The 17842-nt window shown below is 46.6% G+C and overlaps 2 protein-coding genes and 2 long non-coding RNA genes across 4 annotated transcripts; 3 read left to right on the top strand and 1 right to left on the bottom strand.

The window, feature by feature from the left end:
- Positions 1-7304: 7304 nt before the first annotated feature.
- Positions 7305-8025, top strand: LOC147850400 (uncharacterized). The gene is made up of 2 exons (XR_015531683.1): positions 7305-7367; positions 7719-8025. It is a non-coding gene; the product is annotated as an uncharacterized LOC147850400 (long non-coding RNA).
- A 1639-nt stretch (positions 8026-9664) lies between these two features.
- On the top strand, positions 9665-11037 carry LOC147850399 (protein HYPER-SENSITIVITY-RELATED 4-like). Its single transcript, XM_087336136.1, has one exon. It carries the CDS (start codon positions 9775-9777, stop codon positions 10759-10761), a length of 987 nt encoding a protein of 328 aa, XP_087192262.1. The 5' UTR covers positions 9665-9774; the 3' UTR covers positions 10762-11037.
- A 1645-nt stretch (positions 11038-12682) lies between these two features.
- Positions 12683-13459, top strand: LOC147850398 (uncharacterized). The gene is made up of 2 exons (XR_015531675.1): positions 12683-12735; positions 13087-13459. It is a non-coding gene; the product is annotated as an uncharacterized LOC147850398 (long non-coding RNA).
- Positions 13460-14729: 1270 nt separating this feature from the next.
- Positions 14730-16578, bottom strand: LOC147850397 (AAA-ATPase At5g17760-like). Its single transcript, XM_087336854.1, has one exon. The coding sequence runs from the start codon at positions 16502-16504 to the stop codon at positions 14885-14887; it is 1620 nt and encodes a 539-aa protein (XP_087192980.1). The 5' UTR covers positions 16505-16578; the 3' UTR covers positions 14730-14884.
- Between the last annotated feature and the right edge of the window lie 1264 nt (positions 16579-17842).

Genomic DNA, 17842 nt, shown 5'->3' with positions numbered 1-17842 from the left:
AGAGGGAATGGAACCACTAATGGGTTGTCCAACCAAACGGCTCCTATTTTGGCTGGACTTAGTCGTTTAACTCTTCTTCTAACTGACTAAGGCCATCAAATCTGTTCGCTAGATCTGGGCTATTAGTACTATTAGGACTATCAGATATCGCTACTGAAATAGGCTCGGGTTTAGTACAATTAGAACTAGCGACTATTTGGTTTACCTGTCTTCTTGGCCTATGGGGGCAATTTATTGCAATATGTCCTGGTCCACCGCAGTAAAGACATAGTCGATTTGTACGGCGTCGCTGCTTTTCTTCTTCGGATAATGGCCCTCGACGACGTGTAGTGTCAATCTCCATCGGAGTCGGAGTATTCGCTGGAGGCACATTATATGACTCCCTCGGAAAAGGTCTTGATACCACTGAGGCGTAGGTGGGCTCTGATCTTGCCCTCAGCATTTGTAGTTGTCGTTCCGAACGTCGCTCAAAGAGGCGGTTGTCACATCTCACTGCGTGACTAATTGCTTCTATTAAGGACTTTGGCTCTTCGGGGAAGGTCAAGAGTAAATCCTTGACGTCGTTGCGTAAACCATAACGGAATTGCTCCATCAACGCTTGATCATCCCAAGGGATATCGGCGGCGAGTAGGCGAAAATCTGCAGTGTATGCAGAGGCTAGACGGTCACCTTGGCGTAATCGCCGAATTTTGTTGATTGCGCTCCTGATGCTGTCAGTATCTCCGAAACATGCTTTAAACTCACCTAGAAACTCTTCAAAATTGTTGAGTAATGGAGATTCCTTTTCTAATAGTGGAGCGAACCATGCCAACGCTGAGCCACTTAACAAAGTGCCTACTAAACCCACTCGTGATGCATCGGTGGGATATCGGGAAGGATGCATTTGAATAACTAATTGTACCTGGTTAAGGAACCCTCTAAACTGCGATCGCGTTCCATCGAACTTTGTGGGAAAGCCAATCTTGGGTTTTTTATGAATCCCTTGTGTTCTGGGCCCTTGTTGTTGCATCGCTACGATGGTGGCTTCGAGTTGTTGCACGCGTAATGCAAGTTCCCCATGTTGTTGTTGCGTTTGCTGCTTTTCTAAGGAGATTTGTTGAAGATCCCCCATCAACCGTTGGTTTTCTTGTTCCAAAGCATGGAACTTCTCTTTCAAGCATTGAAATTCCGAAAAAACAGATTGATATTCTTCAGCGCTAACAATGGCCATGGGGTGAAAGAAAAGAGGAATAAGAGATTAGTAGGAAATGAGAGAGACAGAAGGTAGGAAAATCGGTTCAAACTGTCAGGAACAGTACTAAGACAGAGAAGGAATTAGTACTAAAAGAAGTATTAGTACTAAGAGAGGTGAAGGACTCTCGAGAGAAGGAAAGAGTGAGTGAGAGGGAGGGAGAGAGAGATCGAGAGAGAGAGAGAGAGTGAGTGAGTGATGATCGAGAGAGAGAGAGAGAGTGAGTGAGTGATCGAGAGAGAGAGAGAGAGTGAGTGAGTGAGTGAGTGACAGCGGCAGGGAACGGGACCCGACGACACGAGGTTTCGGAAGGAGCCGGTAGGGGCAAACACAGGGAGGTGTGTCAGGCCGAAAATGCACACCTGGGACGGAATAAGAGTCTCACAAGTGGCCATCGCAGGCCGGATCAAAGCGTGACTATAGGGACAGTGTTCGGCACGGGCGTGAACGAAGGAAGCGAAAGACGGCACAAGAGAGGTGTCGGGAACGAGGTGACAAGTGCCTAGTGGACTGCACAGGGTTGGAGTCAGGGGATGGCAAGAGAGGCCGGAGGAGGATCCTCGACACTCGCTCCGTAGATCTCGACAGCTACGTCGAAGTAGCGAGGGGACGACGGCAAGCGGAAGACTCAGGACCTATTGCAGCAGCACGAAGACGGGAAGGGCCAAGCGGGCTACTACGGGGTGTTCCTCGACTACGGGGTGTTCCTCGGATCAAAGGACACCGGTATGCGGGTGAGCGGCGGTGCGCGATCTAGCCGGGAAAGGGGCCGACGAGGCGTGCAATGAACCAGAGTACGGCACAGGCCGTGCCAAACAACGGACGAGGGTATGTGGCACACGGAGGTGCCGGAGCGGAAAGGCGAGCACGGAGAAGACCGGAAAGGGATCCTCCACACCGTTCCGGAGACCATGGCGGTTCGAGCCGACGCGGCGATGTAAGACCATGGAGAAGGAAGGTAACGGCGAAACAACATGGGACGACCGTTGGGACATCACGATTGGACAACAGAGGCCAAGCGGATATCGGGCATACGGCGGGAAGCAGGGCGTTCATACGGCCGAACAAGGGCCAACGGAAGTACGCGTACTACGGAGATCGCGGCAGAGGACCCATCGACGGGTCGAACGAGCCTATGGGGAGGTAAGCGCGAAGGAAGAATCGAAGCCGACGGATCAAACCGGCAGCGAGCCGGGATACGGATCACGGAAGACCGGTTTCTCGATGGCCGAAATCTCTCACCCTTCAACCAAATTTGGCACGTTGTCGCGTTGTTACGCGCGTGCGTGGAGAAAGGCGGGACCACGGGGGTCTTGGACTAGGGAGTGATGGAGTGTAGGAAGTCGTGCTTCACCGTTACCGAGGCATCCCAGAAACACGCCGGAAGGAAGGGAGAGAGAGAGAGAGAGAGAGAGAGAGATTAACACCGACTCACGCACACACACACACCCGCAGCACACAGCCCAACCCGACCCACGCCTTATGTACAGAAAACGCAGGAGAGGGTAAGCACCCGACGCCAACAACGACGCGAATATACACAGACAAACGTATATATTTATATATATATAAGAAGAATACATTCCCGACTTCGAGCCGGACCGAGGTAGGTTACAGTGGTCGTCTGCCGCCAAGCTGCCGTCGGGGAGCTCTCGAGCTCGTCGCGCCGAGCGGGGTCTTGCACAGGAGATGAGCTGCAGCAAACCCTAAGCGAACACGAAGGAGAAGAAGAAGAAGAAGCTAACTCTAAACCTAACGGTATACCCTCTAATGCAAAATGGGTAACCCCTCCACAAAGGGCGATCCCTTCCTTTTATAGAACAAGGAGAGGGATCCGTTACAATGTGGGACAAATCCCGACTTTCATGGGATCGTCTGTCCCGACTTGACTACTCTTCGGCGCCATAAAGGCACCCTCAATATTCACACTAAATGTACATGGGTGCGTACACACGCTGCACCCCGCCAATGTAGCCAATGTTTCCCGGTTTTCGCCTCTGGCCGAAATTCTTCACGACAACGTACCGGTGGACGTGCAGTTAGGTGGGGGCGGATGTCGTGAAGAATTTCGGCCAGGGGCGGAAACCGGGAAACATTGGCTACATCGGCGGGGTGCAGCGTGTGTACGCACCCATGTACATTTAGTGTGAATAACGAGGGCGCCTTTATGGCGCCGAAGAGTAGTCAAGTCGGGATAGACGATCCCATGTAAGTCAAGATTTATCCCACATTGTAACGCATCCCTCTCCTTGTTCTATAAAAGGAAGGGAACGCCCTTTGTGAAAGGGTTGCCCATTTTGCATTAGAGGGTATACCGTTAGGTTTAGAGTTAGGTTTCTTCTTCTCCTTCTTCTCCCCCTTCGTGTTTTGCTTAGGGTTTGCTTTGGTTCGGCCTCCTGTGCAAGACCCCGCTCGGCGCGACGAGCTGAGAGCTCCCCAACGGCGGCTTGGCAGCAAACGATTACTGTAACCTACCTCAAGCCGGCTCGAAGCCGAGAATGTATTCTTCTTCTATATATATATATATATATATATACGTTTGCGTCTGTCTGTGTATATTGGCGTCTTTGTTGGTGTCGGGTGGTTCCCCTTTCCTGCGTTTCCTGTACATGAGGGCGTGAGCTGTGTGTGTGTGCGTGTGTGTGCATGTGTGCGCGTGAGTCGGTGTCAAGCGCGCGCTCCCTCTCTTTCTCTCTCTCCCTTCAGTTGCTTCCGGTGTGCTTCTGGGATGCCCCGGAAACGGTGAAGTGCGACTTCCTACGCTCCATCGCTCCCTAGTCCAACACCCTCGTGGTCCCGCCTTTCTCCACGCACGCGCGTAACAACGCGACAACGGCCCTGTTCGCCACCGTCCCTCCGTGCCTGGGCGATTTGGAGATCCTTTACCATCCGCGTCAGTTCCTCCAGAGCTGCTCCCCCGAAAGAGCCCTTGACCATGCTGGTCGAAGCCGATCCGGTCTCGAGCCAATCCCGGGTCTCTTCCCTTTGCGTTGGTGGTGTTGGCTCGAGCTTCCTCGTTGTGACAGAGCCCGCCCCTGTCGATCCTTTGTCAACCCATTCCCGCCGTTTGTCGAAACGGCCACGGACCCTTTTCACCACGGCCCAGTCGGCCGTCAGCCCGTCATCAGTCTCCAATAGGAGGCCTACCTGCTCCCGATCCCGCTCATCAACTGACTTAACAAACAATAGGACACGGCTTGTGTCCAGAACGGTCCGGTCAAGCACCGAGAGGCGTGCGAAGCGTTCCTCAAACTCCCGAAGGAGCACTGACGCGTTCCTTCCTTTGTCGGGGGTCTCCACCCACTCCATGAAGTCCCGCTTCGAAAGTCGAAGCGCATCTTCAAGCCCGTATCTTTCGAGGAGCCGACCTTCGAACTCCTCCCAGGTCTGGCTCTCGGCCCGTACCTCGAGCACCTCCGAATGGATACCCGGCATCGCCACTCGAGGGAATCCGGCTAGACGCCTCTCTTCCGGAATGTCCCTCATTACCATCTCAGCCCAGTAGGACGCCAAGTAGCTCGTGGCATCCTTTCCACTAAACCGGCCGATCGTACCGACAACCGCCTCGATAGCCCTATCAAGGGCGTCGGTGCCTTCGTGCGCACTCACTATACGGTCTACAGCCGAAGCCATGGCTTCTGCAAGGTCCGACCCCCTCATCTTCTACTCCTCTGCCGCCTGTTCACGTCGGGTTCACCAAATATGTCGCGGTGTTACGCGCGTGCGTGGAGAACAAGGCGGGACCACTGGGGTCTTGGACTGAGGAATAGGTGGGGAAAAGAGAGAGAGAGAGAGAGAGAGAGAGAGAGAGATGCTCACTCACGTATAGACAAAGAAGCGCACGGGGACGCGCGGCACAACAACACAGGAGACACGAGTTGAGAACACTAGAGTATGTATGTAACAATATGCATGTATTTGTGTGTATGCAGACGACTCGAAAGGTTACAGCCGATCAGGTCGGCGAGGTGGATGCCGACGCCTGATCACCCACGCACACAGGAGAGCAAGATGGAGATCCTGCCGGAAGCACACGGGCGTTCCACGGAGCAGAATCAGCCTCCTGAGAACCTGCGCAAAAGAAAGCTATGGAGAACGACAGGGAGGAAGAGCTCGGTCCCAGTCCGACAGCACTTCGTTCCCTCTAGCGCGCGATACCCTTCTCTCCCCGTCTCCCTCTCTTTTATAGCTCAAGGAGGGAGGCCACCTTACCCGTTTACATCACATTAATTCTCTATCCTTTCGGACAGATATACTCCTCGATTCTCCCTATAGAATATTGCTACCTAGGATCCGACCTTTGTGCCTACCTATCTATTGTACCACAAGGGGCGTGCCCACGTGTAAGGGCCAGTTCACACACGCTATACACGGTTTGCGCATGGGGACGGTTTTCTTCACGACAACGTAAGGGGTTGTCATGGGGATACATTGCAGAAGGTCCAAGAAAAAGTATAAAATGTTGGTGACGGTTTATGTCAATGCCACCACAAGATCAGGCGAACATACTCCATGGAATTAGGGGCGGATGGACTATGAGATCGGAAATCATTAATGCTCTACTTATTAGGGAATCTGCTACTCAAAGGACAACAATGGAGAAATGGATAGGCCACGAGGAGGAGGGATCTTTGATCTCGAGAGGTAGGGGACCACCAGACAGACTCGAAGGTTTTGAATTGCGAGACACTTAGATACCAACACAGAATAACGCAATTCGAGTACTCGTGTATACTGGTCATAAATGTATTGTAGATCTTGATCTGATCAAAGTACAACCCAATTGGCACATATGTAATCATGAAAACACATGGCTATGTAAGGTCAGTTCGGACCCTTTGCAATGGACATGTTGTGATCCCTACGCGGGCCAAGGAAGCAAACCCATCCCTTTCTTCCAATTCACAACTAGATTGGGTCGCCACATTCTAACTCCTCAAACCGCACGAGAATCGGCTGCTGCGAAGGTCTGGCACACATTTCAAGTTCCTCCCACAATAATCACCAAGTTTTGGTAGAAAATCTGGAAACAACAATACGTGAGGCGAATTACCACGTTCCAATGGCTATTAATACATAAGTCCCTACCGGTGGGAGCATGAGAACGTGGGAACCTTCGCTCTCCTAATTGTGTAGAGTGCCCACATGTAGTAGAATCAATACGACACGTTCTATGAGACTGCCCAACGTCCCATCGAATATGGTGGGGGGTTGGCCGCTAGTTGCAATTATGCCAGGTGCAAGGCTCAATCAAGTGGGGAAATATATGTTGGCTATCATGGCATGCCGCAATTGGCAGATACGAGCATCAAGAGGAGGGGATGAGTTTGGTGATAAAAGCACAAGAGGTCTTTTTCTCCTCCAAGGGCAATGTTCACTCCACTCCCCTTAATGACAAATCTCAAGAGGTGTTGGAATTGGTCAGCCCAATAACTCTTTGGATTCTATGGAAACAACGATGTAGGCGAGTCTTCTCCAACCAAACCGCACATCCAAGAAGGTTACTGCAAGAGATATGGAGTGAAATTGTAGCCACTTTGAAGAACCAATATGATGGCCTTAAGGGTGGCTCCGAGGGAGTTGAAAGACAACGAATAGCCTTCATCCAACAATGGTCATCCTCTCCCTTTCTTGAGTCAGTGGGTATCCACATAAGATAGAACTATCGCGTCCCTTCAGGGATTTGTAAATAATCGTCTCATTTGTAAAATTTTATAACTAATGGAAGTCTGAGGATTTTCTATTGAAAAATGCACGTAAATGATCATATCATACAATGTGTTTAGAGTAATTTTGTTTCTTGGTTTCGAAATCAAGTTCATAATTTTGTTTACTTGCTCGTAAGGTCTCCACTCTTGGTTCTTTTATGGCAAAAGTTATTTCGAAAGACATATCTCTCTTGTTATAATTAGCTTACCCCAGTGGTAAGTTGTTAACACTAAAAGCATTGCGTCTTGGGTTCGAAACCCAATTCTTTTCACTTTTCTCTATTATATACTTCATATATATCTCTGAATTCACTAGATGCCACTGTGGAATGTAGGGGTTGAACCCATTACCACCTAGTCTCCATTGGGCAACTTTGCCAGATGAGACTGTAATGACACTCGCAACTCGTCTTCACCAAACCACCAGTGTATGTTGCCAACAATAGTTTATATGAGTCTTAAAAACTCTGGAATACCCCTCTTTAAGTTTTTCTATTTATTTCGCCAAATGTCCTTAAGTTCTTATTGAAAACATTTCTAAAGAAATTGAATAGTATGCATGGAATGTTTAGATTGGTAAGATGTGTAATGTATAAACAACGCGCGCACACATAGGTACATATACATGCATGGTACTACCTCCTTACCTATTGTATCGAAAAAGTAGAAAAACCATTCTAGCTACATGTACATGTACACACATAGTTACATGTACATGTATGGTATTAAGTCTTCCTTACCTATAAATTATAATAAAGAAAAACCTTTCTTGCTTGCAGGTGACTAACCAGGTTCCACCATCCTTGGATGCAAGTGTTCCAGATACTGATTTCAAGCGTGTAAGGACACACTAATTATGACGTCATCGAAGGAAACAGGTTGCTTCTCGTGACACGTCATCTCTAATGCTCTTGTTATTTGAAGAAAATTTGGAAGACATTATCCGACTCATTACATATTTTTTGCTATTCTTCATTGTAATTCGAATAAGAGGGCATGACTGGATGGATGGAAAGGGTTTCTTGCTAGGCCGGTGTTGGTTTGTGTAAAATGTTAGGTAATTTATGCTACTAATATAGTTGTCCATAGCAACTGTCCTTGTACCATTTTTATGCATTTAGTTATATCCATGGTAAAAAATGTCCTTGTACCATCTTGATGCATCTCCTTCACATAATTTATAAACAAACCCAAAACTGGAGGGATGTATACTCCCCTTTTACTCTACACACACCCACCCCAAAAAGCAAATAGCCTCTCTCTCTCTCTCATTGATTGCCCTTAATATAATGGGTCGTTTCTAGTTTGATACTTTTCCTAATGTTGTAGTATTGATAAACGTAGATCCAAAACTGGAGGGATATATACTCCCCTTTTACTCCACACACACCCACCCCAAAAAGCAAATAGCCTCTCTCTCTCTCTCTCTATCTCTCTCTCCATCCAATCATATTGTCCCCTTGATTGATTGCCCTTAATATAATGGGTCCTTTCTAGTTTGATACTTTTCCTAATGTTGTAGTATTGATAAACGTAGAATCATACTCAAAGAATTATAAAAAGGACATTGTACTTCTACATCACATATATATCTCTATTTCACTAGATGCCACTGTGGAATGTAGGGGTTGACCCATGACCACCTGGTCTCCGTTGGGCAACCTTACCAATTGAGCTACATTAATCTCTCTCTCTCTCTCTGGGCTGCAAGTCTCTGTCTCTCTCTCTCTCTCTCTCTCTCTCTTTTTGTTATCGTAATTACCTTACCTTAGTGGTAAGTCGATAACACTACAAGCATTATGTCTTGGGTTCAAAACCTAATTTCCCCATCTCTCTATTATATACTGCATATATATCTCTATTTCACTAGATGCCACTGTGAAATGTAGGGGTTATTATACACTGCATATATATCTCTATTTCACTAGATGTAGGGGTTGAACCCATGACCACCTGGGCTCTCTCTCTCTCTCTCTCTCTCTCTCTCTCTCTCTCTCTCTTTCTCTCTAGTGTGTGACATCTTAAGGAACTACACACATCTTAAGGAACTATATATATATATACTGCTTTTGAGAAAGCTTCTTAAGGAACTATATATATGTTGGCCGGGTGTGTGCATATACTCATTGCCTCATTCATCTCATGAATTGGCAATTGCAAGTTTGCATTCATCATCTGATGAATTTGCTTTAGAGCAAATTGGGACAAATCTTTTTTAGGTTAAAAAGAGTTCCAATGGCGGTCGGGCGCGGGGGCGGAGGCAGAGGCGGCAACAGGATGGATTTCATGTCGGTTGCCATGTACTGGATGGGCATGTATGCCCTCCTCGAGAGGTTTCTGCCACCCCCCCTCCAGCAGTGGCTCAGCCGGAAGATGGATGCACTCTGGCAGTGGCTCCTCCATCACGAGGCTCCCGACACTGTCACTCTCCGAATCCCGGAGAGATCGGACGAGTGCATCAACCATGTCTACCGCCACTCGGTTCTATACATCAGCTCCCTCGACAATGCATTGTGCAACCACAAGAGCCTAGATGTCGTGAGGGTCCACGAGGGGGACCCGCTCCGTTTCCATCTCCCCCTCGGAGTGATCCTCGAGGACACCTTCCATGGTGTCGTGGTCCAGTGGAAAAAAATGAAAGAAGATTCCAATGGTGGCTCCGGAAGGTATGGAGGAGGAGGTAATCCTCGGGGGGGAGGCGGTGGCTATGGAGCAGGAGGACGAGGCCGGACAAATGGTAGGGGCAGTGATAATGAGTACTTCACTCTCGACTTTCCGGCATCGGGCCGGTCGGCCATCGTGCCCGGCTATCTGGAGCACGTTACACGCACGGCTATGGAGATCCAACATAAGAACACCCAGCTCAAGATCTGTTCGAACTCCAGATTCAGGAACGGCCACTGGGATTCTGCCCCCTTCACCCATCCTTCCACCTTTGATAGCATAGCCCTCGACACGGACCTCCACTCTAAGCTCCTCGATGACCTCGACAGCTTCCGCGAGAACCAGGACTTGTACCGCCATCTGGGCCGGGCTTGGAAGCGTGGGTACCTCCTCCATGGCCCCCCCGGGACGGGCAAGTCCAGCCTCATTGCGGCCATAGCCAACCGCCTCCACTATGACATCTATGACCTCGAGCTCACGAATGTCAGGGACAATGCCGAGCTCAAAAAGCTCCTCATGAGCACCACTCGCAGGTCGATCATCGTCATAGAAGACATCGATTGCTCGTTCCAATTTGCGGACCGGAGGAGCAATGTCATCAATGGACCCGAATCCAATGGTAATAATACCATGGAAACTTCCACCACTAACAACTCCCATGGGATCACCGCAACCGACCCCACCGCCTCCAAACTGACGCTCTCGGGACTGCTGAATTTCACCGACGGGCTATGGTCGGGGTGCGCCGAGGAGCGGATCTTCATCTTCACCACCAATTTCAAGGAGAGGCTCGACCCGGCATTGCTGAGACCGGGCCGCATGGATATGCATATCCACCTCTCCTATTGCACCCCAGCGGTGGTGGAGAAACTAGCGGTGAATTACCTTGATGGCACGTCCCGGGAAACCCACCCGGAATTGTTCATTGAGCTGGAGGAGGTGGCGTGTGGCCAGCACACGGTCACTCCCGCGGCCGTGGCCGAGACATTCATCAGATACCGGGGAGGAGGTAATCCTGAGACCGAGCTCAAAGCCGTCATCGAAGCCATTCGGACTTCCGCGGATGCCCTAAAAACAGGTGCAGGTACCAATCAGTGGGAGATGTCATACCGGAAACAAGAAAAGAAAGGCATCCCACGGACAATTCACTTGATGTAGTCTGGTTTGTAGGTTAGCAACACCTTTGATGTGGTGTGGTTCTTTCTAAGTGAAATTTTAGGGGCAAAGACATGTCATTTCCATGGTGCATTTTCTCTCCTGAGTGAGTGATGATGTGGTATAGTTTTCTAAGTGAATTATCGGGCGGGCAAGCTAGCAATGGAAAACTTACTCTAGTAGTGTTTCCATGGTGCTTTATATCGTGAGTGAGTGGGAGGTTAAGTAATGATTTCTTCAAATATGTGTATTGAAGCTACCATTGAACCCATTACACTCTATACTATCCAATGAAGTCTTAATAGTAGTGATTTCAAAAAGCTTTCTCTTCTAAGCATAGATTAAACAAGCCCTTAGAGCATTACAAACATGCCCTTGTTCTCTTCATCATGAACCAAGTTTTGGTTAGTCTTACTTCTTGTCATGGTCTTTTGTATAACACCTTTTGTTTTTAAGTAAATTAAGATTTTTGAACTAGTAGGATGTTTGTTGAGCTAAGATATGGTCACTCTCAACGACTCACTTTGGTTTATGCATTGATGAATCAAAACAAATAGTTGATGATTCGATAGAATAGGAATTCTAAAATGTAATAATCATGCTTTTGTTATACACAACCCACGTGATGCATTTTGCAAATACTTTAGAAGATACCCATAAGCTTTTAAGTCTTGTGGAAAACTTTTGTATGCAAGTAAATGAAGTGTTAACGTCTCCAAGCTGAAATTTATGCCTATGAATTAGACTCAAACCAAATATGGAAAATGAAACAATTATATATATGTATATATGTATGCATGTGTGTGTATATTTAAGAAAACCCTGATGGTCCATTGATGTGATGCAAAGGCAACAAAATTTTGGAAGAAGAGTGCTTTTAGGTCCATATGGATATGTTCAAACACAAGAAGTGATACGAAACATCGTAGTGTCACAAGAAGGGGAGGAATAGATGTAACAAAAAACAAAAAAACAAGAGACCATAGAAGATAAAAAGAGAGATGTTTTAGAGAATGAGGTTTAAATGAATGGGAGTGATCAAGGGAGGGTAAAGGGAGTGTTAATATCTCCAAGACGAAAAGTATGCCTCTGAATGAGACTCCAAGAAACAACTTAAGCGTCCTATTAACATTGCTACTTGGAAGGGGGTGTGAGGGCTTACTATTAGGAAGGAAAAATGAACTTTTGGTTCCTAAGAAACAACTATTTGACATGTTCGTAACACTAAGATGCTCAATAAGGTTAGGTTGGATTATGGAGTGATAGTTCACGTCGAAAGAGTTTGAAAATGTCCAAACACATAATTTCCTTGTAAAGTTTATATCGATGCCCATATATGTTCCTACTCTATGAGATTGGATCACTTCTCCTTGGGGAATCATGGGTATGGAAAGGGTTGTTCAAAAAATAATAATTCAATTGACATACAAAACTAAAAAATACAAAGAAATGATGTGGATGATAGAATTCATTACACTTTATAATGGACTTGATAGTTCATGTCAAAAAATTTGAAAATGTCCAAACACATAATTTCCTTGTGAAGTTTATATAGATGCCCATATATGTTCCTACTCTATGAGATTGGATCACTTCTCCTTGGGGAACCATGGGTATGGAAAGGGTTGTTCAAAAAATAATAATTCAATTGACATACAAAACTAAAAAATACAAAGAAATGATGTGGATGATAGAATTCATTACACTTTAAAAATGGACTGATAATTTATGTTGAAAGAGTTTGAAAATGTCCAAACACATAATTTCCTTGTGAAGTTTATATAGATGCCCATACATGTTCCTACTCTATGAGATTGGATCACTTCTCCTTGTGGAATCATGGGTATGGAAAGGGTTGTTCAAAAAATAATAATTCAATTGTAGGGGTTGAACCGATTACCACCTAGTCTCCATTGGGCAACGTTGCCAGATGAGACTGTAATGACATTCGCAACTCGTCTTCACCAAACCACCAGTGTATGTTGCCAACAATCGTTTATATGAGTCTTAAAAACTCTGGAATACCCCTCTTTAAGTTTTTCTATTTATTTCGCCAAATGTCCTTAAGTTCTTATTGAAAACATTTCTAAAGAAATTGAATAGTATGCGTGGAATGTTTAGATTGGTAAGATGTGTAATGTATAAACAACGCGCGCACACATAGGTACATATACATGCATGGTACTACCTCCTTACCTATTGTATCGAAAAAGTAGAAAAACCATTCTAGCTACATGTACATGTACACACATAGTTACATGTACATGTATGGCATTAAGTCTTCCTTACCTATAAATTATAATAAAGAAAAACCTTTCTTGCTTGCAGGTGACTAACCAGGTTCCCCCATCCTTGGATGCAAGTGTTCCAGATACTGATTTCAAGCGTGTAAGGACACACTAATTATGACGTCATCGGAGGAAACATGTTGCTTCTCGTGACACGTCATCTCTAATGCTCTTGTTATTTGAAGAAAATTTGGAAGACATTATCCGACTCATTACATATTTTTTGCTATTCTTCATTGTAATTCGAATAAGAGGGCATGACTGGATGGATGGAAAGGGTTTCTTGCTGGGCTGGTGTTGGTTTGTGTAAAATGTTAGGTAATTTATGCTACTAATATAGTTGTCCATGAGAACTGTCCTTGTACCATTTTTATGCATTTAGTTATATCCATGGTAAAAATGTCCTTGTACCATCTTGATGCATCTCCTTCACATAATTTATAAACAAACCCAAAACTGGAGGGATATATACTCCCCTTTTACTCTACACACATCCACCCCAAAAAGCAAATAGCCTCTCTCTCTCTCTCATTGATTGCCCTTAGTATAATGGGTCGTTTCTAGTTTGATACTTTTCCTAATGTTGTAGTATTGATAAACGTAGATCCAAAACTGGAGGGATATATACTCCCCTTTTACTCCACACACACCCACCCCAAAAAGCAAATAGCCTCTCTCTCTCTCTCTCTCTCTCTCTCTCTCTCTCTCTCTCTCTCTCCATCCATCCATAGTCCCCTTGATTGATTGCCCTTAATATAATGGGTCCTTTCTAGTTTGATACTTTTCCTAATGTTGTAGTATTGATAAACGTAGAAACATACTCAAAGAATTATAAAAAGGATAGTGTACTTCTACATCACAAAAATCATTGTCGAACATAAAACATGTTCACACTTCTACATTGGTTGCTTAATGGTACGTTCCATAGCTAGGCCTCATAGTTATAGCTCCCAGGCAAGTTCACACTTGTCCTATTGGGTTGTCTCAATCCCGAGGATTAAAAGTAATCCTCCCCTTCTTTACACTCTCGTTTAACCCTCACACTTATCCACGTGTATAGAATACTACGGTAAATTCTCACCACATGATATTTTATGGTCATGCCCGTAACAGTTGTACTTAGTTTGTAATCTTGGTTATTCTATCTACCCGATTGGGTGAAGGTTGTAACCAAGGTCATTGCCTTGAGGTAGATACACTCCTCTAGTGAGGTCGTATTCCATTGTACTCAAAATTATAGTGAAGTTGTTTAGAACCTACGGTTCCCTTGGTTTTTCCTTACTTTGGGTTTTCTACATTAAAAATTTTGGTGTACTCTCATTTTCGTCTTGTGGTTTTATCAAGTGTTAATTGTGTTTGAAGTTTAAATCATCCCGATTTAGTCTCATATTCCTAACATTTAGTTGTGTGCTCCTGGATTGAATGCATTTATGTCCAGCATTTTGGGCTCTTCCAATGCGCCTCTTTTTTAAACCAGAGGTAGTGAGTGCATGATGCGAAGCTATGGAAAAACGACTTCGTAAAAAATGATTGATTGATGTTTTTGTAAAAAATGGGTGTCATGAGAACAACGAGAGCTTGGATGGATGGGAAGGAGAATTGAATACATTAAGAAAGCGACGACATGCGGTGTACGATAGTATGTTAACAACATGAGCTTGCAATAGATTATAGAGACACAAGGGAGGAAGGATGATAACTTGATACGGACCAATAGGGCTCAAATAAGGCAGGACATATACGCATTTCACTACCAAAATGAGTACCGAAATGGTTGTTTTTGCCCCCATTTATGACTAACAAAAATTAACCACTAATGGCACACTACCTAAGAGGTTCTAAGACATGTAACTTCCTTGGGGGGAGAGTTCGACTATATCTATCGGATTATATACCTTGGTTAGCATCCGGCAGAAGCCGAATTCGCCCCAGCCGAAGGCATAGGCATTGGTATTGGCATTGGCATTGGCATTGGCATTGGCATTGGCATTGGCACTGCCCCCCCGGGGGGGGGGGGGGGGGGGGATGAAAGTGCGGGACGAGCTCCGGAAGGCCTCGATGGCGGCCGAGAGCGCGGCGTTGGGGCCCTCGGCCCGACGGCTGATGAAGATCTCCGTGACGTGGGCGGGAGTGACCGCGTGAGGGCCACGGGCCGCCTCCTCCAGGTCCGCCAACAGATCCCGGTAGTTCTTCTTTCGGCCGCCCAACCCCAGGTAAATGTCCGCTAGCTTCTCCACGACGGAGAAGGTGCAGTAGGAGAGGAGGATATGCATGTCCATGCTCCCTGGCCTCAGCACTGCAGGGTCCAGCCTCCCCTTGAAATTGGTCGTGAAGATGAAGATCCTCTCCTCCACACACCCCGACCACAACCCCCCTGTGAAATCCAGCAGCCCTGAGAGCGTCAATCTCGGTCTGTCTGCAGAAATTCTCTTTGCAGCCGCGCCTGACCTCCCCCCTCCACTGGCTATGGAAGCTGCTCCACCACCGCATGTCATGTCGCTGCCTACTTCCAATCCCTCCTTCTCAGCCTCTTCCCGCTCAGCGAAACGGAACGAGCAATCGATGTCCTCTATGACGATGATCGACTTGCGTGTGGTGCTCATCAGCAGCAATTTCAGCTCATCGTTGTCGTAGATGCCTGTGAGCTCGAGATCGTAGACATCGTAATGGAGGTAGTTGGCTATGGCAGCTATGAGGCTCGTCTTGCCTGTTCCAGGCGGGCCATGGAGGAGGTAACCCCGCTTCCAAGCACGGCCGAGGCGGCGGTAGCGGTCTTGGCTGTTGCAGAAGTCGTCGAGGTCGTCAAGGATCCCGCGGCGGAGCTCGGTGTCGAGGGCGAGGCTGTCAAACGTGGAAGGGTGAGTGAAGGGAACAGGCTTCCAGGAACTCCTTCTCTTGTTTCTGTAGAGATTAAGCTGCGTGGTCCGACGTTGGATCTCCATAGCTGTCCCAGTGATGTGCTCCAGATAGTCGGGCACGATGGCGGGCCTCCTGATGGCTGGGAACTCGAGCGTGAAATATTCTCCGCAGGCCCTACCAGAAGAAGGGCCATAGCCATAACCATCGCCATCGCCATCGCCGTTCTCGTCGGTTTTCTGTTTGGTCCAGCGAACCACGACGCCTCTGAAGGTGTCTTCGAGGATCATGCCGACAGGGAGGCGGAAGGAGAGATGGCCGAGCTCCTTCAATCGGAGGACATCGAGGCGTTTGTGATGGCTGAGGGAAGCATGGTGGAGGGAGCTGAGGTAGATGAGGCAATGGCGGAAGGCGTGGTTTCTGCAGTCTTCAGAGAAATCGGGGATTCTGAGTGTGACTACATGGGATTGATCGCCATGGAAGAGCCAGGTGCAGAGGGCCTGCGTTTTCCTGTAGATCCACAGGCGGAGGGGAGGAGGCAGGAGCCTCTCCAGGACGGCGTAGGCGCCCATCCAGTACATGCTCGCCGCCGCCATATCCATCGCCGCCGCCCGTCACCGCCACAGTCACCGTCCAAGGTCCCGTCGCCGTCACCGTCACCGTCACCGTCACCGTCACCGTCACCGTCACCGTCACCGTTACCGTCTCTGCCGGCCCCGATCAGGTCAGTTAATCAAAGGTATTGCGCAAATTTCTAATGGCAACTCATGAGATAATGAGGCAATGCTTTTTTTTAACACACACAAAAATAATACATATAAGTTTCTATAGGGTGTCTTTTCTCTCCTAAAGCAAAACGCAAAACGCAAAAGCTAAAAGCCAAAGATGCTCCCAATATTGGCCTATCTTATGGTGGGCTAGTGACGGGGGGAAAAGAAAACATAGTCAAGAGACAGGATGTATTGTTCACACCCCCCCCCCCCCAAAGACTAATAAGCATTTGTCAAATCCACGTCCTCGAGGGGACAATAAAGTGGCGGCATCCACAACTTTTTTGACCACATACACGAGACTCGCTTGAGATTCCCATGATGATAACGCTTTTGATGGCCTAATGTCATGAAGTAAATTAATACTAAGAGGATTGTAAAAATAATTGTACAATAGATTGATGCATGGAAGGACAAAAAATAAACTCACCAAGGGCAAGGTTGAAGAACCAACAATGTTCTCGCTATAGGTTGAAGCTTGGAAAATAAGCCACATAAACAGCCCATTAGCCTCATGTCCCTATTGGCTTTTAACAAGACATACATCACTCACATGATGCCTTTCTTGTAAGTGACATCATGAGTGTGGAAAATAAGGCACATAATGAGCCCATTGGCCTCATACCCTTGTTGGCATTTCACATGACATACGTCATTTGCATAATGCCTTTCTTGTGAGAAGATGTGTGCACATTTGCCACAAACAAATTAATTGTCTTATATACATATCCTATTGTATCTTACAGCCATGAATAGTCACATGATCATGCAATGTGAGCATTTGCTTATCATCTGTAATTCATTGTGTGCTTATCATTAATGATTAATCTCCATAACCATTAGCCTTATTTTTTGATGTCTTGACACTCACTATTCATGCATATAGTTTATTAGAATGTTTGTAGGCTTTTGTGTAGCTTCTAAGTATTTACTTACAATACCATATATGGTTCATAAAACAAAACCATGATGACTACATTCCCATAAAACCATGATGGTCCATAAAACTTGTGAACCATTTGTTCAAATTGATCCATGCACATGCCAAACAAAGTTTCTGAACGTCAGGATCCTTGCTTAACACCTATAGTGCTAGTGACTATGATGGAACTTTGAGAATTGATGCATCCTTTTTTTAAGAGTATTTTGTTTTTGCATTTGAAAAGGAAA

The sequence above is a fragment of the Azolla caroliniana genome, unplaced genomic scaffold, assembly GCF_043228905.1.
Source record: "Azolla caroliniana isolate FFs.n. ecotype wild unplaced genomic scaffold, voAzoCaro1.0.p SCAF_21, whole genome shotgun sequence".
Lineage (NCBI taxonomy): Eukaryota > Viridiplantae > Streptophyta > Polypodiopsida > Salviniales > Salviniaceae > Azolla > Azolla caroliniana.
Note: the sequence above shows the minus strand (reverse complement) of the source record. Positions and strands in the feature narration are given on the sequence as shown.

Coding starts and splice junctions, on each gene's coding strand:
- LOC147850397 (XM_087336854.1), bottom strand. CDS start 16,504: ATGGATATGGCGGCGGCGAGCATGTACTGGATGGGCGCCTACGCCGTC.
- LOC147850399 (XM_087336136.1), top strand. CDS start 9,775: ATGGAGATCCAACATAAGAACACCCAGCTCAAGATCTGTTCGAACTCC.